The 23,584-nt window shown below is 38.4% G+C and overlaps 1 protein-coding gene across 8 annotated transcripts in view; it reads left to right on the forward strand.

The window, feature by feature from the left end:
• The window catches only part of PPP6R3 (protein phosphatase 6 regulatory subunit 3), a 54,540-nt gene that overhangs the window by 10,890 nt on the left and 20,066 nt on the right, over positions 1–23,584 (forward strand). For all 8 annotated transcript variants that reach the window (XR_011729355.1, XM_071761573.1, XM_071761572.1 and 5 more), the window contains 13 exons: positions 7,962–8,194; positions 9,498–9,684; positions 10,502–10,639; positions 11,132–11,197; positions 11,982–12,094; positions 12,772–12,885; positions 13,430–13,559; positions 15,168–15,320; positions 17,132–17,281; positions 17,792–17,856; positions 18,973–19,088; positions 19,454–19,539; positions 21,272–21,358. Coding sequence is in view for 7 of the 8 variants with exons in the window: in XM_071761572.1 (XP_071617673.1) it covers positions 7,962–8,194; positions 9,498–9,684; positions 10,502–10,639; positions 11,132–11,197; positions 11,982–12,094; positions 12,772–12,885; positions 13,430–13,559; positions 15,168–15,320; positions 17,132–17,281; positions 17,792–17,856; positions 18,973–19,088; positions 19,454–19,539; positions 21,272–21,358 (1,638 nt within the window). In the remaining variant the exon portion in view is untranslated. The remainder of the gene's footprint in view (positions 1–7,961; positions 8,195–9,497; positions 9,685–10,501; positions 10,640–11,131; positions 11,198–11,981; positions 12,095–12,771; positions 12,886–13,429; positions 13,560–15,167; positions 15,321–17,131; positions 17,282–17,791; positions 17,857–18,972; positions 19,089–19,453; positions 19,540–21,271; positions 21,359–23,584) is intronic.

Below are 23,584 nucleotides of genomic sequence, written 5' to 3' on the forward strand. Positions count from 1 at the left end.
TGTGCAAAAGTTTTAGTTTCAGAGCAATTTATTTGTAGTACGTATCTTTAGATTAACAGAGGCCATCTAGTAAATCATAATCTGCAGCTTCTTGGACATGAAAGGTATGGAATTTAATTATTTGGCAGAATACTTTTTTTTTTTTTTTTTTTTTTTTTTTTTTTTTTTTTTTTTTTTTTTAGCTTAAGATAGTTTCATGATAAATTCTGATAGAGCTTTCCAGCCAAATGTTAGTTACTGCCATGAATTACTGAGCATGCTGGAGCATGTTGGACTGGAGCATCTGCCCTGTGAGGAAAAGCTGAGAGAGCCTGAGCTGTTCAGCTTGGAGGAGAGGGGGCTGGAGGGGGATCTCATCAGTGTTTATAAATACCTAAAGGGCAGGTGTCAGGAGGATGGGGTCAGACTCTTCTCTGTGGTGTCCAGTGACAGAACAAGGGGTAATGGTCACAAACTGGCACACAGAAGATTTAACCTGTACATGAGAAAATACTACTTTACTCTGAGGGAATCTGAGCACTGGAAAAAATTGCCCAGAGAGGTTGTGCAGGCTCCATCTCTGGGGAGATTCAAAACCCACCTGGATGTGTTCCTGTGCAGTCTGCTCTAGAGGATCCTTCTCCAGCAGGGGTGATCTCCAGAGGTCCCTTCCAACCTCTATCATTCTGTGATATTCAGCACCTTTCTCATTCACTGGGACTTTTTTTTTTTTTTTTTTTGCTATGAGAAATATTACTCATGTTCCCCCCAAAAACCCAAATGTCTTACCTTGCTTGAAACCTGTATTAAAAAGCCATCTGACTGGTGGGAAGAGAAGGTGAATTTTGCTATTGGAAAGCTCTCTTGCAAATTCTGGAAACAGCTACATAAGAAAGAAGCATCAATTGATAGGATGCTTTTTTTCATTTAGTTGGTATTTACCAAAGCACAAGCAAGTAAGCAGACATTAAGTGTCTGCTTAAACAGAGTTCTGGTAAAAATAACTGGCATTCTCAATGCTTGTACATTTATTTCTGTGCAGGTTGGTAGTCAAATCAGATTGTAGTGTAACAAAAGAGCAGTTATGAAGACAGAAAAGACTGCTGCAAAAAACCTGTAGTAATAGATATTTCACATCTTCTAGATCTGAAGACATTATTTCATATGAAATTGCTAATAGTTGTTTTTTAATTAAAAAATAAGAAAAACAAGTTGGGATTCATGTCAGATTCCACAAGTAGGTGCAGATTGTAGAGGCAGTTGTACTTCAATGAGGCAGTAGAATTTTTCTCCTTTGTCTCCTAAAAGCAAAGGGGAATATTTTAAATTAATCTGGTTTAAAAGTAAATCTTCCAGATGACAAGCTGCTTTGGAATTTATTCTTGGAGTAGGCTGCACTGAAATGACACATTTCTTCCTAGCAAGTTGTTCCCTTCTTCAGTTCATGTTGTTCTTCGTGTTCATGTTGTTTGTTTTTCTGCAACTGTTGTGCAGTTTACCTATTGAATAAAACCTATTAAGAGTATTAAATTTTATTTTCTGTCATTGTAGGAAGAAACTTTTTTGTCTAATTCAGTCCTGCTAGTCTGCTAATTCTGTAAATGGAAAGTTTTTTGCAGTTGCCAGGATACCTTGTAATGGGGCAAGGAGCCCAAGAGTAAAAATAATTCTATTTCTAAGCTATAGTGTTTAACAGGTAAAAAACTATTAAACTTCCCCTACAGCAGTAGATTTGGCTTTCTGTATCTAGAGTTTTAAATTAAGCTTAAAGTGATTACTGAATGCTTCAAATTTTTAGTGTCCCTGATGTAGTTTACCTTCTTTCAGTATGTTCAAATTTACTATCCATTTAAGCAGCTCTTTTTTATGCATTTTTGACTTTATGACCATTCTTTCCCTTTCCTTGTGGCTTTTTTCTGACTAATTTCTGGCTGGCTGTTTCTAACTGTCTTTTAACCCACCCTGCTGTCGCCCTGGCTTCTTTCTGTTCCTGTCTTTCCTCTTAGAGTGAGAATCAAGACCCATCTCAGCACCCTGCTTGGGTTATTCTGTCTGTTTGACAGGGAACATGTTTAAAGTGTTTTAGTTTTGTGCCAGGAGGTGTATCTGCTCAACCTCCAGTTCTTTGGAACAGTTTTAAAGCTGATGTGTTGATGAACTGACATGTATTAGCTATGAATGATGTTAACCACTATGAGTTAGTCTTCTGCAATTTAATTTTGGGTGCTAAACTGAATGCTTTAGAGTAAAATTCTTCTGGGTAGCTGTGCATTGTTTAGCTTGCTTTTTATAATACAAAGCCATCTGCTTTTTTCAGTCCATAAATATCTTCATTTCCATTTTGAAGATAATTGAAAGAATTTAAAATATGAAGGATCTAATTGAATTCTGTGACCAGTGACATTTTAAATGTGTAAATGTTTGGCTGTTTAAGTGGAGTTTCTAGAAAATTATTCACCTCTTCTGCTTGGCAGGGGAGATAAGTGCCTGTAGTTATTGCAGGTAATTAAGATCTACATTTATTAATACTTACTAACCTGTGGTTTGAGATAAATGTAAGCATTGACAAGGGATACGCTTGTTGCTTGGTATAAAACCTCTCGTATCATAATTATGAACTAGAAATTTTGATTGATTTTTGAACTTTTGCTGGGTGGTTATGACCTCTGAGTCGGGTCTTTGGGCTGGTTTGGACTTTTTTGTGTACTCAAAGCAATGGATTGCTGGAACATGCAATCATAATAGGGGGATGTGTGTGTATATGTATGTCATGGATATATATTATCTATATTATGTAAAAAATACAGGTCTCATCTGGATAAAAGTGCAACAAGTCTGTATAAATAAGGAAGTGTAGTCTGAAGAATAAGGATGAAAGTGATTTCACTTGTTCTGCAACCACTGCAGATTCCCTCTTCCCTTGTCTGACAGGGGTGTGAAAGTCCCTGCTTTGAGATAATTTGCCTCCTGGTTAGGGGGAGGAGGCAGCAGCAGTGGTTGAAGAGGATGTTATGAAAATTGCTGTCTTCATACAGTTTTGTGATGCTTTTCTCTCAGAGTCAAGGGAAGACCACCACACAGTGTCTCTTTGTTGCCTTTCATTCAGGATATGTAGTTACTCTCTGAAAGTGTGTGTGTTACCTGAGGAACATACGTGCTGTAAATAAGTATAATGGCTGGCAGGAACTGGATCTGTAATACAAGCTTCAGTACCACAACAGTAGACAAAAATACTGAAATGTTTCTCTTGTATTCCAAGAACATTGTTTGGTGACTCAGTAATTCTTGATGGTATTTTAGAAGAAGTTGAAGTCTTTGTGGGGTTTGTTTGGGGTTTTTTTGTATGTGAATGAAGCTTTACCTGCAAGTAGTTAAACACTAAGATGTTTCTAGCTTATACAAGGAATATTCCTCCACAGCTCCTGAATCTTACAGCTTAACGATGGTAAGGTCTGACTAAGATTCTTATAGAATCAGAACGGTTTGGTTTTGAAGGGACCTTTAAAGATCATTTAGTCCACCCCCCTGCAGTGAGCAGGAACATCTTCAACTGTCAGCAGTTTACTTACAACCCCTATGCAGTCTGATCCTGAGTGTTTCCAGGGGTGGGGCATCTGTGAGCCTTCTGAGCAACCTCTGCTGGTGTTTCATCACCTTCACCAGTCTTTATCTTTTTCTGTTTAAAACAATTACCACTTGTCCTATTAAAAAGTCTGTCCCTGCTTGTCTTAAGTCCCACTGATGTATTGATAGGCCACAAAAAGTTCTCCCCAGGGCTTTCTCTTCCAGGCTGAACAACCCCAACTCCCTCAGGAGATGTCTTCAACCCTCTGAGTGTTCATAGAATCACAGAATCATCTGGGTTGGAAGGGACCTCAGAGATCACCAAGTCCAACCCTTGCTCCACTCCCCCCGTGGTTCCCAGCCCATGGCACTGAGTGCCACATCCAGGCTCTTTGGAAATATCTCCAGGGATGGAGAATCCACCCCTTCCCTGGGCAGCCCATTCCAATGGCTGAGCACCCTCTCCAGAAAGAAATTCTTTCTAATGTCCAACCTAAACCTCCCCTGGCACAACTTGAGACCTCTTGTGCCCTCTTGTCTTGCTGAGAGTTGCCTGGGAGCAGAGCCCAACCCCCCCCTGGCTCCAACCTCCTTTCAGGGAGTTGGAGAGAGTGATGAGGTCTCCCCTGAGCCTCCTCTTCTCCAGCCTCAACACCCCCAGCTCCCTCAGCCCTTCCTCACAGGACTTGTGCTGGATCCCTTCCCAGCCTCCTTGCTCTTCTCTGGACCTGCTCCAGCACCTCAATCTCCTTCCTGAGCTGAGGGGCCCAGAACTGGACACAGGACTCAAGCTGTGGCCTCCCCAGGGCTGAGTACAGGGGCAGCTGTGTTTTCGTGGCCTTTCTGTGGGCCTGCTGTAACAGGTCCATGTCTCCCTCTCCTCAGAACTGTATGTGGTATTGCTGCTGGGTCTCATGAGAGCAGAGTAGAGGGGGACACTCACCTCCCTCCACCTGATGGCCATGCTGCCTTTGAGGTAGCACAGGATACAGCTGGCTTTCTAGTTATCAAGCACACATTGCCAGCTCATGTCCAGTTTCTCATCCACCAGTATCCCCGTGCTGTGGGACCTCTGTTCTTGGAATTCTTGGGATCGAAGAGCCTTGTTGCTGAGGGAATTGTAGGCCAGTTGCCAGAGTTCCTGTACTCCTAGGGCTTGGGACAAAAGTCAGTGAAGTGGCTCACAGTGTCATGACTCTGGCCATGCATGTGGTCACATTTGTCTTTTGGAAGTTGGAGGGGCTGTAACTGGAAAAATCCCTTCATGTGGGAGAAGGATGAGAGTCAAGAGGCTGAAGACACCTTTCCTGGTGATTGATCAGCTGTGCTGTTCTGCTGCCCCTTGGACACAGGGACTGCCCTCCACCTCCCCTACTGTGTCTGGGGTCCATCCCCCTCTTCATTCCATAAATGTGGTCCCCTGAAGGAGAGAGTGGCAGCAGTGTTGCAGGATGGTTGGGCATCTTCAGTGGCCTCCCAGCCTCTGCACATCTTCACAGTGGCTCAGAGTGGGCATTGGGTCCAGAGATCCCCCAAAGGGAGCAGCAGCCAGTCTGGGCAGGGTCTCCAAGCACTTAATAAAATAATTACTGATTGGTTTTGGTTCTCTTTCAGTATCTTTTCCTAGTTTGCTTTGTCTAGGGACTTCAAACAGGAGCTTATCTTTGTAGCTAATAATACAAGGAACCTTGCTGCTTTAACTGAAAAGAAATGTATTTTCAAATAGGTTATTTGGCAAGTATTGTCTCTGTGTTATTTGAAGTATTTGGCAATAACATTAAGGAATAGTTAAGAGCAGACTTCTTATACTACTTTAAAACCATACTATTTTAAGGGAGAGAAGGTAGAATTCCTTATTTTTCCTCTGAACTCTCAGTGAAGAAGTAGCAATATAAGTATATTGTATATGAGTTTTTTAAAAAATTGTTATTATTGCATTCATTAAATGTATAAGTACTTAATTTTCCCACCTAATAAGTCTTGGGATATTTAACTCTTTGAGGAATTGTCAAAGGCCTGACTCAGTCCATAGGCAGTTTAAGAAGTAGCTTCTAGAGGGTCTTGCTATCAGTTTCGGTGACTGCCTCTAAAATTTTGGTACACACTTGTGTATCAAAAGCTTTGACTTTGAACACTCTGTTGCTTTCCTGTGTCAAAATAACACTTGATAAATGCTAGTGTGGTGTCTTAGCTATTGCCTATCAATAGGAGAAAGGGGGGAGGAGAAACCAGCACCTGGAAACTAGTTAAATATACTTGGGGACTGACTACTCGAGGTCACACAAAGCTGGCAGAAGGGCAGGCTTACTTAGGATCTGAAAGAAATCACCTAATGCATTTAAAGGTCTTAATGTTGGTAAATTAATTTTGTGATAAAAGCATTACAGTTTATATTCATCATTACTTTGTCTCCCCAAACCTACCTGCTTATTTGTTTTTTAGAAGGGAGCTGTTTTTTTGCATTAGGCTCTACCACTAAGTAATGTGAGACCTTGAAAGCCTGTAGTGGCTCCAAGGACTCCTTTGGTGGTGGTTCTCCTTGCATCCAACAACTAAGTTGTCTTTTGCTAGTTGCTACAAAGGAGTTCTAAAAGCCTTTTTTTCTGAAGTAGGCAACATAATTTAGGGTGTGTTTCAAGAATGGAAAAAGTGTTGGTACGAAAGGAACATTTTTTTTTTTTATCTGTGCATTTGAACCCTATGCTAAGAAAAAATGGTGGTACATAAAGAAAATTGACAGTTATGTTCTAAGTTTGGGCTTTTTTATAAAGCAGTCCTTGCTACAGCACTCTGTGTAGCATTTTTACATATTTAGTTACATATTTAACAATCTTCAGCCTTACACTGATACCCTTTTAAAAGCAGGTTTTTTTTTTAAAATGAAAAACTGCTGTAAAATCTGCAGTTACTACTGAAAGATCTGTGTGTTTGCTTTTAACATCTGGTTGTTCAGCTGGCCAGCTGAGGGCCTTGCAGTTTTCTTCCTACGTGCCTAGATTCCCATGTCTGCTTCTAGCTACCAATATTCAGCTGCTGGGTAGAAGTATGAGGTTCCAAGTTGGAAATGACTCCCTGCAAAGTATGTTTCTCATTTTTATTTTACTTAAGAATTATGCTTAAAAGATTAACTTTAATGCAGCTTATTAGTTTTCTTGCTGAAGGGACTTCTGAATGCTTTAAAGTAACAAGTGTTTGGTAAAAGGTTCAATGTTAAATTGAACCAAAATTAAAAATTAAAGCTTTCCAAAATTAAAGCTACTTTTTGAGTATATGACAGCATCATAGATTCTTGCCTTTATGCTTGTGCCTGCATACAAGCTGCAGCTTAGAGAAGTATTGTTGTTAAAGCAGAATTGTGCTGCTACAGTCTTTGGATTCCCTACATGAATTTGCAGCTGATGCACAGTAGTAATTAACATAATGAATCCTTTACACTTGGAAAGCAGCTGATAGAGAAGCAACCTTGTTTAAATGAGTACTGCTCAAAGCTATGCCACCTTCAGTTGTAAGGAAAGTTTCTTTTACTGTTTTCTTGGATCTGTAGTATCTCTTTCAAGCCACTTAAATTCTGCATTCACAGACCATATGATACTGTGGCAGGGGATAAATGTCATTTAAAAGCCCTGTTTTGAAGAGGAGAGAATGCAGCAAAGCTTTTATTGAGCTTAGTGAGATACAAACACAGGATTTTATTTGATCTATTGGAGACTTGAAATATTCTTTTCTCATAGCACATTTGTATCAGTAGCAGCTTGCAGGGTGTCTTAGAGTAATGGAATTAGCATGGAGGTGCCAAATAATTTTTTAAGGAAAGGTTAAGTTGTCTTTATACATTTCTGTCATAGCCTTTTACAGTGTTTAGTGGTTGTGGTCACTGTCCTTTTGTGTGCTTGCATAAGATACTTTATTTTTCTTTGTTCTTCCACTTGTGTCAAGTTTGTGGAAGGAGAGAGCAGACCCTGTGTTCAAATCAGCTCCAGCATTTTGTGTGCTGCCTACAAGTTAAAATTGCTATGTTACTTCCACCTTTACAGGTGTTTCTTTTTTGCAGTTGTAGAGTTGGTACAAAAGGTTGGAAAGAGCTAATTCAATAAAATGAAACCCAAAGTTATTCAGTATTTTTAAAATGTAGAATAGTATGGTCTTTTTGGGTAAGTAAAACCCTGGAGCTGCCAAAATTTATCTTTGGATATTAGAACATTGGCTGTTGCTAAAGGTAAAAAACCACTATGGAGAAATCAGTTACCTTTAATGAAGCTGAATTAGTAGCTTTTGAATCTGCTGAATTTTGAATTTAGAATCTGCTGTTGTGTACGTTTGGGGTTGAAAGCTATGAAATAGTCCTATGAAGTGATACTACAAATTCTGCTTAAGTGGATTTCTAAACGTAGTGCTTTGTCTGTCTTTTCCTTCTCCAGACCAGCATGTTTTGGAAATTTGATCTCCATTCATCATCCCACATAGATACACTTTTAGAGAGAGAAGATGTAACACTGAAGGAGTTGATGGATGAAGAGGATGTTCTGCAAGAGTGCAAGGCTCAGAATCGTAAACTTATAGAGTTTCTGCTGAAGTCAGAATGTTTGGAAGACCTGGTTTCATTTATTATTGAAGAGCCACCTCAAGACATGGATGAAAAGATTCGATATAAGTAGGAAAACTTTTGGTGATTGGGGAGACTTGGGAAGGTGGAAAGAGGGGTAACTCCAGTTAATTTGAGTGTGTTTTAAATCCCTGTGTGTAAGTACAATAGTGGTATCTTCACAGAAAGTTTCTTTCCAATGGGATTTGTAGAACTTTTAAATAAATCATTCTAATCACTCTTACCTACAAGTGCTGTCCACTAACTGGAAAAATAAATTCAGAGCTTTCATGAAGAATCTTGTAGTTGCCATTATTAAGAAAATAGTTGAACACATCACCTATTTGAGTAATCTATTTAAATGCTTAGCTTTGCTTTAATGCTGATTAGTAAGATGTTTGAATATGCTTATTAGAAGGTTTGTAGCACTCGTTGGAAAATATTTCATGTACCTTTTTTTTTTCATAATCCAAATGCTGTGTAATAGCTGCTGTTTTCCTTTGCAGAGCTAGAACTGTAAGAATTGGATGTGGGTATGGCTTCAGCTAGTTTGCTGAGAAGGTTCAAAGTCAAAGCAGTTCATATAAAAGCAGTTCTTCAATTTTTGATCTACTTTAGAGTTTGTGTAGAAAACAGTATGTTAAAAGATAATATGAAATAAGCACTTCGTTTCTAGTAAACCAAGCCTCCTGTGTTTCTAGAGAAATGTGGAATTGAGGCATCTTTCACTTAGAAATCTTAAGCTGCTTATGCTGTCAGAATTTCCTTTAGTGTGAGTGAGTGGTAATACTCTGAAATGCAGGAAATTACAAGCTAGTTTTGCAGGCTTTGTCAGAATTTGATTAGTTTACTGACCTTCTACATAATTGCAATACGTGTATCTCTATTAAAAAAAATATATAAAAAATGTGTATCTATATAAGAAATCCTGCAGCTGTTCCTTCTAACTTTTTGTATATAATCCCTGTTAGATTAGAAAGCAGCAAACATACTGCTCCCAGCCCCATTATCCCTCCTGTAGTATCACTCTGCTTCTTTGCAACTAACAGCTTTCCCTTCAAAAAAAAAAGGTGGCTTCTAAAATGAGAGTTCAGTACTTGAACAAAAGAATTTAACAACAGATCTTAAAAGGAAAGCCACTTTCCCCACTGAGCTAGTATTGTCCTGTTCCTACTGAATAACAAAGTAGTTTATTAAATGACAGGACAGAGCATGAAGGCTGAATTTGCAGTTAATGTTGCCTTGCAGTAGTTTGCTGCAGACCATCCCTACTGATACCTTGTTTGGAAGCCTTACCAGGTTCTGAATTCAGAGCTGAATGCCTGAGTGCTTTGAAGTATGAGTGGTAGATGTCATTTTTCTCTTTCCCCAGGTATCCAAACATATCTTGTGAGCTGCTTACGTCAGATGTCTCACAGATCAATGATAGGTTGGGAGAAGAAGAATCCTTACTTATGAAACTATACAGCTTCCTCTTAAATGAATCTCCTCTAAACCCTTTACTGGCCAGTTTCTTCAGCAAGGTGCTAAGTATTCTTATAAGCAGAAAACCAGAACAGGTAAATATTTATATCCTTTCCAATTTTACATGTACTCTAATAAAATTGTAGTGTTCAGCAGTGCTGCTTTGGGACTACATGTTTTAAGGAGTAGCAGTGAGTCAAAAAAAGAGCATTCAGCTTCCATACTAGCTGAAGGCACTAACTTCTGTACCAGAGGATTTTAAAAAAATGCATTTGGATGAGTAAAATCTACACAGGTCAGATTTGTCTGACCTATTTGTGCAGTGTGTGGGTGCTTACCTTTTGGCTTAGTTCAGTATTCTATATAGTGATACTGAATTGCTGTTAAAGGTGAAGGTAAGTGAACTGAATCAGGGTGAGTGTGTCCAGTTCAGCATGGAGAATTATTATATAACAAGTTGAGAGACATTTGGAGTTCAGAAATACTGTACTCAGCTCATGTGACTCAATACTGAGACAGCTGCAATGGCTGGCTCTTGTACCTGAGCCCATTTAAGTTTCTGATACTGTTCTGTACCTTTAATTTTGCAAACTCCGTATTTGTATTGTTAAGGTTTTGCTCAGTCAGGCTTTGCTGACTAAGCAGGAGTGAGTTATTCATAGTTTATGGTCAGCAAGCTGGGCTTGAAAAGAGGCCCAAGACACACTGCACATAGTGTGGGTCTGTCCTGAGCCACTTTTGCTACTCAGCACATGGACATTATTTTATCCTGTCCTGAACCACACGTTTAAAGTGGCAGAATGTTTTCTAAGTTTTCATTTTTTGCATTTATTAGAAGAAACTTAAAGGTGGTTGGAGTATTACCATGTAACTTACCAAGCAAATGTAAGCTTACTTCTTTCTAATTTTTAGATTGTGGATTTTTTAAAGCGGAAACATGATTTTGTAGACCTCATAATTAAGCACATAGGGACCTCTGCTATCATGGACCTGTTGCTCAGGCTGCTGACTTGCATAGAGCCTCCACAGCCCCGGCAAGAAGTGCTAAATGTGAGTATAATGGCTCAAAGGATTTTTATCTGACATGTGGGAACTGCAAGATGGCTTATCTTTTGCTTCTTTTATTAAGATTATTTCTTAAATGTGCTGAAATGAGATGGGTGAGGTTTTTTGCTTGCAGCTGCCAATAACTTTTCCAGTGCAGCTCCTGTGCTAGTGTGCATAACTTAGAAACTGAGTGGCTGGTCTCTTTCCCAAGCCTTTATCTTACAACTAGCCCTTGCAATTTAAAAAATATTTTGGACCTTTTTGAACACTTATTAGCATCAAAAAGCTTATTTATTTATTTTGAGCCTTTATACATGAGGCTTTATCTTTTTACAGTTGCTCAGAAATACTAATTTTACTTATTTTCATTGTTCTCTGTCCTTGTTTAGAAATATTGACAGTATGACTCCTGGCAGTTGTCAGACCACTGATTTTGATTTTGTTAATTCATCTAATTCACTTATATAACACACTAACACTCAAACACTTTTACAGTGGCTAAACGAGGAAAGAATTATCCAGAGGCTTGTGGAAATTGTACATCCATCTCAAGATGAAGATGTAAGTATTGGTCTGATTCTCTTCTGAGTTCAGCAGGTTGCTGTACAACACAGCGTAGAGTTCTGTTGAAGATCCTTCTGCATTGTCTTCTTTCTTATGCTGGTTACATGTTTAGGTTTGTGTAGCTGTTGTGGCAAGCTGAATCAGGTCTCTGATCTGACTGTAAGCTCCCTTTTTGGCTGTCAGATCAGAAAGCTAGGTCACTGGAAGGAATAGGAAGAGAGGATTGGGGGAGTGGGAGTGATTTTCCTAGTGGTACTTGCTAGCTTGAAAGATCCAGTTTTCTTCATATTGTCCCCTTATTAATTTTACATGGGCAAGTGGTAGCTGCTTCTGTTAACAGCTGTATCCTGTGGTAGTGTTAGATCTGATGGCTGTATAGCATACTGTTTAACTGCTTTTTTCAGTAAGCTGTTTTCAGTATTTCACTGTGACCAGTTGAGGGAGGCTATATGGTTTTTCCTTCCCCCATCCCCTTCCCTGTCCCTTGTCCCTTCCCTTTTTTTTTCCCTCATGCACCTTTATCAGATCCTGGTCAAAGCCTTATGCATACTCAGTGTTGTTTTAGGATTCAATTCTAACTTTTTGTCACCTTAATTGTCTCATGCCTCAAGGTTTTTTAGTCATAAGGTTTAGTAATGGCATAACGCTATCACCTGACTTTTTTTTTTTTTGTGCATAGGAGAGAGTCTTGTCCAAGCTGAAACTTTCACCTTTTCTTATTGGAGACTTTCAGTCCAGCATGTTGTTACTCCTACAGTGAAAATCTGTTTTTCTGTTCCAGAGGCATTCAAATGCATCACAGTCACTCTGTGAAATCATTCGTCTGAGCAGAGACCAGATGTTGCAAGTACAGAACAGTTCAGAACCAGATCCACTGCTTGCAAGTCTAGAGAAGTAAGTTGGTTTGATGAATTTTTTTTTCTATTGTCAGTTCATAAAAAACAGTTTTTAACTTTTGACCTGAAAAATCTTTAGAAGTGGCAAGCCTTGCTTTTCATGTGAAATTTCATGGCTATCTATTACCTCTCTGTGTAATTTTGAAGTAACTCCACAAGTGAGCAGAGTCCACCTGGAGGACTTCCTTGATGGAGGGGATTTTATCACAAAAAAGTGTTTGCTATACTGCCAGAGTTAGTGGAATCAAACGTGGAGGTCAGCTTGATACTGCAGAGAGACTTTGGCATTGGTCTGTTCCTTGTTTTAAGGTAACCCAAGCGTGTGTTTTGGCCAGAGAATATTCTCCTGGTTTATCTTCTTTTTGCTAGTTACATGGCTAGGTTTGTGTGGCAGTTATAGCAAGCTGAATTGGGTTTTTGATCTGACTGCAAAATCCCTTTTCCTAATGTTGGTTGTCAGGTCAGAAAGCTAGATCAGTGGAAGGAATAGGAAAATAGGATTGATGGAGGGAGAGTGGGAGTGATTTTCCCAGTGGTACCTGGTAGCTGGAAAGATCTATTGGTTTTCTTCATGTTATCCCCTTATTAATTTTACATGGGCAAGTGTTAGCTGCTTCTGTTAGCACCTGTAGGCTGACATAGCACTATATCTGATGGCAATGCTTTTTTTTTCAGGCAAGAAATCATAGAGCAGCTGCTGTCTAATATTTTTCATAAAGAAAAAAATGAATCTGCAATAGTCAGTGCAATCCAGATACTGTTGACCTTACTTGAGACAAGACGACAGACGTAAGTGGCACTTTGCTGAAGTTATGCCTGCATAATTTAACCCATCTACTGTTCAGCAGTGGAAAGTGTCTCCCATTTCTTCATGAGTTTCTTTCTGAATACAAGTAACAGAGTAAATTTTTGCAGTGCAATGAATGGATGTTGAATTTTTTAAAAGTTACTTGGAATTTTATTAAGACTTCACTTTGATGAACTGCTGAACAGATCTGTGGTACCTTCAACTTGTTTGTTTTGTCCAGGCTTAGATGAGTGAAGCTCTTTTGTCTGACTCAAACAAGGCTAATAACAGCTATAATGTTTAATCTCAGAATCCTGTCAGACATTTCAAGCACAGTAAACCCAAAAATAGTAGGACTGGTGTTTAGAAAAATCTTGTTCAGTGGTTACTTCACACTTACTTCTATTTTCAACCTTATGTTTTTATATGCATCTTAATTCTTTTCACATGCCTTCAGAACTGTGATGCTCTCAAAATTGTACCCTAAAGATGTTTTACAGCTAGTTTTGATATTAATGATCAGATTTTGCTTGTTGTGTGTGTTAGATTTGAAGGCCATATAGAGATATGTCCTCCAGGCATGAGCAATTCAACATATTCGATCAACAAAAATGTTTTAGAAGCCATAAAAGCACGACTTTCCTCCTTCCATGAACTCCTGCTTGAGCCTCCAAAAGTAAGTGAAACGTTTTACCAAATCAATTGAAATAAAGATTATTTTAGGCAGCTTGTGAAAACAAACAAAACCCATTTTATAAAATGAAGCAAATGCATGGATTCCTTCTGTGCCTGTTGCTGAACTTTGCTGCTCATTATTGTTGTCCCTGAGCTGATCTGTAGTGCTAATTGAAGTGATTTTCCAGGTTGAACTTTGCTGAATTGGCAGAATAGTCTTGACACAATTAATTTTCTCTGGAAGCAATGAGTAGAGATTTGCTATGTATTTTCAAGGTGGATCCTGATTCCTGCTTGAAAATCCTGTCTGGATAGGAATTAAGAACCCTGTGTATGCTTCACTTGTTTGGAACTTTGGCATGGCCCATGTGAGGCCTGCACAATTCCTCTCTCACTTGTCAAGGATCCAATTAAACCAGTTCTAAGGCATGCTCCCTGCATTTTAGGCATGTTAAATTCTTTGTGGTTTTTAACTGTTTTAGGCAGCTTACCTGCAAAAGGGAAATACAAGATGTATAAATAGGGTGTTCACATTTGATACATTTTTATTTTTCTACTGCACCATAAACTGGGTGCCACAGTCCATAAGAGAAGGAGCAGTGCACTAAAGTGAAAAAAAGGACCAGAGGTGTGTAAAATACCAGGGGAGAGGTCAAGGCAGTTCTCAACTATTTTAGCCTAGAGAAGATGAGATCAAGATTTCCAAATATAGAAGAGGGAGTAAAATGCAAAGAAACTGTGCTGTCTTTATTGCAACAACGTGGCAAGATACAAAGCTATATTATAGTAAAGCCAGTTACATGAGCTACTGGAATGTTTTCTTAAATTGGACATACTTAGCATTAAATCATCTAGTGAAGTCAGTGAATCTCTTGCTCGTGAGCACTAGTTCATTGAGCATCTGTAGATTTTTGCTTTATGTAAAGAATGGAATAAATGAACTAGTAGGATATCTGTCATCTTCAGATCTTCAAAAATGTTCCTCAGAGCTGAGCAGTGTCCTTGGCTCTGCACACCAGGCTCTGGCTGGAACTATAACCATGGAGTGGGATCAGTCCTAGAAGCAGACACTGTCTGAGAAACTTGCTGTGAATTTCAGCAGTGCAGCTGCTTACAAGAGACTGAGCTGAGAGCAAAAGGACAAGGCAGAAAATCCCCTTTATCCTGGCCCAGACCAGGACATGAAGGCATTACAGTATATTTCCACTTATCCATTTTCTGTAGCAATGTATATTGTAGCTGTACAGGGATTAACCAATGAGAAGCATACTCTAGGAAGTATCTACTATTCCTTTCAAGGTTTGGACAGAATGCATCTGCCTTGAGATCATCATGTCTGGAGTTAACAATCAGTTTTTACAATGTTACTGATCTCCTGTGGCTGTTTTTAGTGTGTCCCACCAATGGGGTTAAAATAAGATGCAGTGTTTAGAAAAAAAAATTGCTTTTCTTTGCAGAGTAAAGGTAAGACTGTTGCTCAAGGACCAGTAGTATGTATTTTTAAGCCCTGCTTAATGACAGAAGCAATATGTCATTGTGCATAGTAAAAATGAGCTTTGTTTCAAAGATGTGTTAATGGGTTTTTTATAGATACACCTTTCTTTTTCAGAAAAGTGTCATGAAGACTACCTGGGGTGTATTGGATCCACCTGTGGGAAATACACGTTTAAATGTGATTAGATTAATATCCAGCCTTTTGCAGATAAATACAAGCAGTGTGAATCAGGAGCTTATAGAGCTTAACAGCATAGGAGTAGTACTGGTAAGAATCTGATGCTGCCATCTTGATTTTTATGGATTGCTCTTAAGATCTTGTCTGTTTTTTCTGTCACTCCAGATAATTTGTACTGTTTTCCAGTGTTAATTTTTTAGACTGTTTGTTATGTGGCTTCTCTTGCACTGTTTAAGAACTTCTGTTACTGGAGTTTTACTGTTCAATTCATCTGTGTGAATTCAGCATTTTCCCCTGATCAGCTGAATAGTTCTTAAGCTTTACCTTCATAAATACATGCAGGGCTTTTCTTAACAATGTTATTATGTTCTCAAGTTTTCAGCCATGTTCAGTGCTTCCCTGCTGTTTTCATTCTCTCCCTAAGCTGTTCCCTCAAAAATCCCTTTTAGTCTCTTGCTATTTGGTTTGTCATATATTATTATTCCAGCACTGCTCTGTAAAGGGACAGTTGTTCTTGGTAGCTCATATGCCTTCAAACCTCTGAAAGCAGTTAAGTTGCTGCTTTTTGTTACTGTGCAATGTGTACTTTGAGTACTCCTGCTTCATAATCCAACTCCAGTATGGTAGGACATAATCTTCTGTGTTCAGGTTTACCAGAAAATGGGTGAACACCTCCTACCAGCCCAGGTTTTGCAGAGTCCCATCCAGCCTGGCCTTGCACATTTCCAATGACTGGGCATCCAAAACTCCCCTGGGCAACCTGTGCCAGTGTCTCCCCACCCTCATGCTAAAATAATTTGTTCCTGATGTGTAACCTAAATCTCCCCTCTCCCATTTTAAAGCCATTGCCCTTTGTCCTATCACTACATGCCCTCATGAAAAGGCTTTCTCCAGCTTTTCTAGTAGAACCCCTTCAGGTACTGGAAGGTATCTATAAGGTCTCCCTGGAGCCTGCTCCTCTCCAAGCCCATCTCTATACATCCTCCAGGCTGGGCTCTCGTGACAGCAGAGTAGAGACCTCCCTTGACCTGCTGCCCACACTTCTTCTCATGAATCCCTGGGTATGGTTGGTTTTCATGGCTGCAAGCACACACTGCTGACTCATCTTAAGTGTCTTGCCAACCATCAATCCCCAAAGTCCTCCTCAGAGCTGTTTTCAATCCAGTCTCCATGCAACCTGTATTTGTGCTTGGGTTTGCCCTGACCCATGTGCAGGACCTTGCACTTGGCCTTGGTGAACATCATGAGGTTTGATGGGTCCATCCTCCCAAGCTTGTCAGGATCCCCCTAAATTGCCTCCCTTTTGTCACTGTGCTGACCTCACCAGACAGTTTGGTGTAGTCAGAAAACCTGTGTAAAGCATTTAGTATTCTTAAATTGCATTTGGATTACATGAGGTAGCCATCTACAATAAAATAATTAAATTAGTAGATGGAAGGTTGAAAACAGGTAGATAGGAGTTTCAAAGGAATCTCATGGAAGTGTGGAGCACATTTTAGATGGTGTTACAGGTGTTAGAAGGTTAGCTGAACTCAGAATATTACCTGACACTTCTGAATCTGGGATTCTCTGGGCTGCAGCTAGCAAAAAGGATTTAAGTGGGGTGTGTCATTGCTCCCAGTCTTTGAAAGTGCATTATTGGTTACCCCAGGGCCAAGTCAGTTACAGCTGAGTTTTTATTATGATCTAGTATGATAGTCCTTGTGTTCCAATAAGAGCAAGCACAAGGTTTAATGATTTTGTAGGTTGCAGATTTTTTCATGCACAATTATACTTCTTGTAAAACTTCAAAATCTTTATTTCCAGTGTAGTCATTCCCAGGACTTGCTGGAATGATACTACTGGTAATGTTTAATGAAAAGACCTTGTTTTCTGTAAAGCTTGTTGAATTTGTTTTTCAGGACATGTTCTTTAAGTATACATGGAATAACTTTTTGCATACTCAAGTAGAAATCTGTATTGCATTGATTCTTGCAAGTCCTCTTGAAAGTACAGAAAATGTTGCAATTACAGATCAGGATTCCACTGGGGACAATCTCTTACTGAAACATGTAAGTTGTGGGGCTGGGGAATCTCTTGAATTCTGTTGTCTTCAGGCTACTGTAGCAGTTACCCTTAAATAAAATATACCCCAACATTATGTATAGGAGTAACAGGAATATTTATCTGTTTTCTTTCTTTCTTTCTTAAAATGCCAGTTCAGGGTGTTAAACCTGAAAGTGCTATAAAGTAGATTTTAGCCTTCCCAAAGTGAGCATTTGTGCAGATTTGCCAGTGTTTGTATTCCTGGAAGATCTTCCTTTTAAGAAATAAAATTGCTGCTTCAGTAGGTTGATTCTGCTATTATTCAGCAGCTCTAAAGAGAAGAAGAATTAATCAATGTTTAGCATTTAGGTTTTTGTTAGAAATTTTAACTGCTGCTTCTGAACTGTCATCAAACTATTTATCCTGAAACTGCAATCAGTTTTCCTGTAAGCTTTCAGTGTGTGTTAAAATGAATTGTAAAATGCTTAATAGTATTCTACTGTACTGCTACAAGCATATTTTGTCTTTTTTAATAGCTTTTCCTGAAGTGCCAATTGATAGAACGAATACTTGAAGCATGGGAGATGAATGAGAAGAAACAGTGAGTAACTGATTTCCTCATTGGGTACAATTGTAGATGTAAGAGCTGAATTGTGAAATTAATACATAAGCAATTAATAACTTATCTGACCAGTTCTAAAAAGAACTTGTATGCTAATATTTGGATTGAAGTTTTCTCTCATGCATCGTTTTGGTAGCAGACAATGTGATACTGTTTCTTGCATTGGCCATAACATAATTTGTTACCTCTTGTGTTAGATGATGACGGTGGAAAATCAAGTAATGTGGTTTGTGGTACCATAACATAAGCTACTTCCTGAACTGCTGTCATGTACAGAGATTTCAATAAGGTTTATGAGAGTTGTCTGGCTAGTTGAATGAGTGGGTATTAACTTTTTTTTCACTCAAAAAGAACAGAACTTTAAAAAGCTGACACAGCACATCTGTTTAGCCTGCAGCTAAATGCTAGAAATTCAGTCCAAGCTGGAGCTCTCACTCTTTGGTTGGATCTAGAATGGCTTCAGCTGATCATAGCCTCTCAAAGCACTAATATAAAAACTGGTTAAAAATTCCTCTTTCTACAAAGCAGTTCTGTCACGTTAAAATATGCAAATGCCTTGTAACTCAAACTCCTTGTAATGCCATTCCTAAACTTCAGGAAGGCAGTGATCCTGACCTAAATTTGATTGCTCATTCCAGCTCAGCTTGCTAACTGTACTGTTAAACTTCTGCAGTACTAGAGCAGACTTAGGTTTTAAGAATTCTTTTGTCTTTTTGATCATGGACTCAAAGCTTTGAGAGAATGTTCAGTGTATAAGGGTCTGAAGAATCATCTCAGCACCAGAAATTTCTGAAAAACTGTAGTTCTGTTCTTAATTTTGTCTTTAAATTGATGGAACTGTACAGTATTTTTTTCCTAAACACACAAACATGAAAACAGAAATCTCTGTTCAGGTACTCTGCACTTCTGGGTAGTTCACATGCTTGGTAAGTCTGCTGAACTGTCTCACAGTTAATTTTGTGAGCGTTTGGTTTTAGGATCCAACTCTTCTGCTTAAAAAGCCCCTTTGCTGTTTGTCTTGTGTACCTTCTGGAGTCCATAACAAAATAAAGTAGTACAGAGTGTGGGCAGCTGCATCACTTTTCTCTCTTGCAGGGCTGAAGGAGGAAGGCGACACGGCTACATGGGTCATCTGACAAGGATAGCAAACTGTATTGTGCACAGTACAGACAAGGGGCCAAACAGTACACTAGTCCAGCAGCTCATTAAAGGTAATATTAATCCTCTTAAGACTTTCATTATCAAATTCTGAGGAAATTAATCAGATGTAACTTGAGACACCTGTTGGATAAAAGAAGGAAGTACTGATTCTTTCTGACTCGTTCATTTTAAAATGAGCCATCCTTAAAGACATAATTTAAGTCTTTTTCTCTAACAGTATCAAAACTCCCTTAATTAAATGTCAAGAAATACTGACATGCTTAATTTGGATTTGTTTGTTAGCTGGAGTAGTCTTTATGGATATAGAAGCATGCATGTGTTTGCAATAGTTCTTATAGAGAAGTAGAAAAGAATTAGAAATTGATGCTCCATTGCTGATAGTGTCAATTTGGGAATTCTTTGTCTCCTTCCCTAGAGCTTCCAGAGGAGGTCAGAGAACGATGGGAGACATTCTGCTCAAGCTCTTTAGGAGAAACTAACAAGAGAAATACAGTGGACCTGGTAAGATATCAATGGAAAAGATATCAGAATTGCTACTGTTTATTTGGGTCCCAGTTTCTTTTGTCAGCAGCACAATCAGTCTTTCCAGCTCCCCTGTGCTTGTGTCAATAAATATATCTAGTTCTGAGCTACAAGAACAGATTATTCTTTAGTTTACTGTTCAACTAGAGCAATATTATTAATAAATATATTGATGGCAGTCTGGTAATGGTTCAGTTTGTATAGCTCATCACAGACAATAGCCATGAAGGAAGATTTCTTTACAGCTTCAAGTCTGTGTTCTTGAAAGCTCCTGTTTTCTTGAAGAGTCCAAACTAAAACTGCAGGTATCAACTGCTTTAGGTACATTGTGTAAATGAACCCATGTGAGCTTAATGGGAAAATGTTTCCTTCATCCCCCTGCCTCTGTTACCATTGCCTAACTCAAATAACTTTGCATACATTTGCTGTGCACCTCTCATTTCTTCTGCACATAGAAAGTGATTGTACTTTTAGAAGAAAGCTAAACTTAATTACATCTCTTCATGATTCTACTTACCTTAAGCATACAGTTTAAGAGTAATCACACAGAGACTTCAGTAAGCAGAGTGCCAGCAGACAAATGAATGAATTTGTCTGTTCTCCAGAAATACATGTGGCTTTTCTAACTTTTGCTATATTAGTTGAGCAGTAGGAATACTAGACCACTAAATTTGCTGTTCCAGCATAATATTGCAACCAGATCATAATGCTAACATTGTATGTGTGGTAATAGAGGCAATAGGAAATGAATCTAAACTGTGCAGCATGTGGACAGACCAAATAAGGTACAGATGGTATTTTATCCATGAGCCTATGAATGCTAAGAGGTTCATAATGATTGTAGAATAATATTTCCCTCTTGTTAGAAACTGGTTCTTGCTCAAGGCCAAGAGAAGAATCATCTAATGAGGCAGAATTCATAGATAAAATGACATTTATTTAATGTATAGTAATTAGCTCTGCTAATTACAGCATTTGCTGTAATAACAGTAAAACCTCATTTAAAACGTATTTCCAAACTCTGCAGTATTCAGTTGAATAGAAATACAAAGCAATAAAATGAATTCTTGTATCTGGAAAATACCTTGCCTTTGAATTTCTAAAGTTTTTGCTTCTGCTTGCACGATCAGCCCTCGTGAGCTTTGAATTAGCATTTAGTTCAAAGATAAAGAGTAATGGACAGGACAGGGTGATGTAGGAAGTATTAAAACACATTTCATAGATAACTCAGCTTGTTTTTAGTGGTTTTTAAGTTATGTTTGTTACATGGGTATATCCTGAAAGCACAGCCTCACCATATTTCTTCCCACTCCTACTGTCCCCTCATATCCATGCTTTTTTTCTGTGCTTTGGTTTCTGTAGATCTGTCATCTCCATTTATAAACCTGGGCAGTTTGGTGTATCTGAGTGCTGAAGCTCTTTTAAGTTGATGAAAACATCCAGATTTAAATCAGCAGCTTCTCAGAACTAATGTTAAATGCATCTGAAAAATTGTATAACTAATTTCAAGTGCAAATTTTCAGTGTCTCCAGAACACACCTTGCTTAATTTTCTGTGGATTAGCCCTATTGCTGGGTAGATAAGTAGATATTTGCTTGCTTCAGAGTTTTCCTGTCCTAAAGAAGGTGTTGAGCAGAATCTAGGCATGGGTAGTGTGAGGATACTCCAGTTACTGTCACACACTATGCAAATGACTGAATTCTTTGTATAGGTTACCACCTGCCACATTCATTCTTCCAGTGATGATGAAATTGACTTTAAAGAAACTGGCTTCTCACAGGATTCTTCTTTGCAACAGGTGAGTTGAAACCTTTTATGAGCTTTTTCTGTAAAAAGAAGACATTTTTCAAAAGGCATGGAATTTGTATTTCTGTCACAAACAACTATAAATCTATAAAGTTTAAAATAAAACTTAGATGTGTGTGCAATGCACACAGTAGTTCCAGCAAATCCAGAGGTATTTTTTAACACACATCACTATATCTTGATGTGTCTTCCACTTTCTAGTCTATGAACATCCTCTGTATGCAGTTCTCTGCTCATTATGCAAATTATATTATAATATATAATGATATAGCAAAACTATATATAGTTGTATAAGTTAACTTCAGCTCTGACTAGATGTAGAAGTTTGAAATGGTGTTTTCCAATTTGTGTTTTTGTTGTGCTGATTTATTTTTTTTAATTGTTGACCCTTATTTTGATGAGAAATCAAAGATTGGCTGTTTGTCATTTGTTGTAAGTTTCTTGTGAAATGTCAAATACTGCAGCTGCCACAACAATATAAATTAAGAATGAAGTATGCTGCTGTGCCAGGTTGTATTTAGCAGATCAGATGTTTTTAACTTTATAGACCCTTGATACCTGGCAAGTATACATAGCCAAATATTCCTAAACTAAATTTCCATGAGCTTGATTACTTTTTTTTTTTAAATTCAGTAAATGTTTTCAAGCACTCATTTGTGTTTCAAAGATAAATAATTATAATTTGGTTTGAAAAGTAATAATAATTTGAGAATGCCTCAGGTATTTTCAGATTAACTTGACTGATTGACTTAAGTCAAAGCAGTGTCCACCTCAAAGTTTTAATGCTTTCATAGCTGACTAATTAATTAATAATGATAGACCATTCAATATGGGTATGGTATCAGTATTTTTGCAGTGAGTGATTATGGAGAACATTGGTGCTATTTTGATAAATAATGACAGCATTTCTGTAATAGTTCTTAGTTCTTTCACTGGTGGTGAGCAGTGGGAGCTGTGCAGCACAAGACTGCTGGTAGTTCCCTTACACAGAACATGTTACTTGGGCTATTAACCACAGTCCTCAAGTTCACATTGTAGCTAGAGTTTTGATTACAAGCAGTTGCTTATCAAAGTTGGAGTAAGAATGTGATGCATTTTTTATCTGATTCAGCAATTTTGTGCATGTAAGAGGTACCTGAATACAAACTTGGGAAGATGGGTGCTGTCTATAGCAGCTCTAATGGGAAAGCAGGATCTGCAGCTATCTGTGCACTTTCCATGCATCCCCTTAGTGACCTCCTGTACCTACACAATCCCAGCAGTTCCAGGTATTTAATCTGGAAAAATGCTGATGGTCCAGTACTGTTTCTTTCAAGTTTGTCATTTTCTTTACCTTTTTCCCCATCCTAAGCTAAGCTGATGAAGTATACTTTCTCAAGGGGTCCTGTAAGGAGAGCATGTTAATTACTGATGAGAAATGCCTTGAAATCACTTAAAGCACTCTCCACCTTCCCAAATTGATTCATAAAGATGTCTGGCTTCAGCTAGAGTACCCTAGACCAGTAGCTAAAGGAGGAAACTGGATGTACATTTGCAAAATTTAAGTAGACTCATCAGAAATTGAATAAGGCAGGAAAATACCAAGGAACCTATTCATCTTTGGTTTATTTTTTGTAAAATTAACTTGTGCCTGTGCAGAATTACATTTGCCATGACTTCTTTCTTCTGGCATATAAGTCTAGTTGGATGGTATTTTCTTCAGGAACACTTATTATATAGATTCCTGAATATATAAATTCCTGAATAACACCTCAAAACTGTCATTTTTGGAAAAGTGGCCAGTCACCTAGTTTTGGGATGTAAGGTTTCTCATGCCAGTAAGCATTTCATGTGCTGTCTTTCTGTGGCTCCTGGAATTTTTACTTTTGGAAAGCTTTGTTGCTCTGTTCTCTGCCAGCATACTAAAAATGTATTGGAGAACAGGATAGAACTGTCTGGGGTCTGAGATACTTATAATTGCATTTTATGTACTTGATTTTGTTACAGTGGAAAGATTTTACACAAGTTTCAAAACTTACTGATGTTATAAACCTCATTGCACTCTTTCTGGCTGTCCTGGAGAGTGGTGGTTTTAATGCTTGCACCTTTTGTAAAACAGAATAAATCTATTTAACTACTCAGGTTTTTTTTTTTTTTCTTCCCATGCATGTAATTCACCAGTGTCTCAGTCACATGCACTTCTTAATATCCGAAACACTGAAAATACCTTCCAGGAAAG

The sequence above is a fragment of the Heliangelus exortis genome, chromosome 18 (assembly GCF_036169615.1).
Source record: "Heliangelus exortis chromosome 18, bHelExo1.hap1, whole genome shotgun sequence".
Taxonomy (NCBI): Eukaryota; Metazoa; Chordata; class Aves; order Apodiformes; family Trochilidae; genus Heliangelus; species Heliangelus exortis.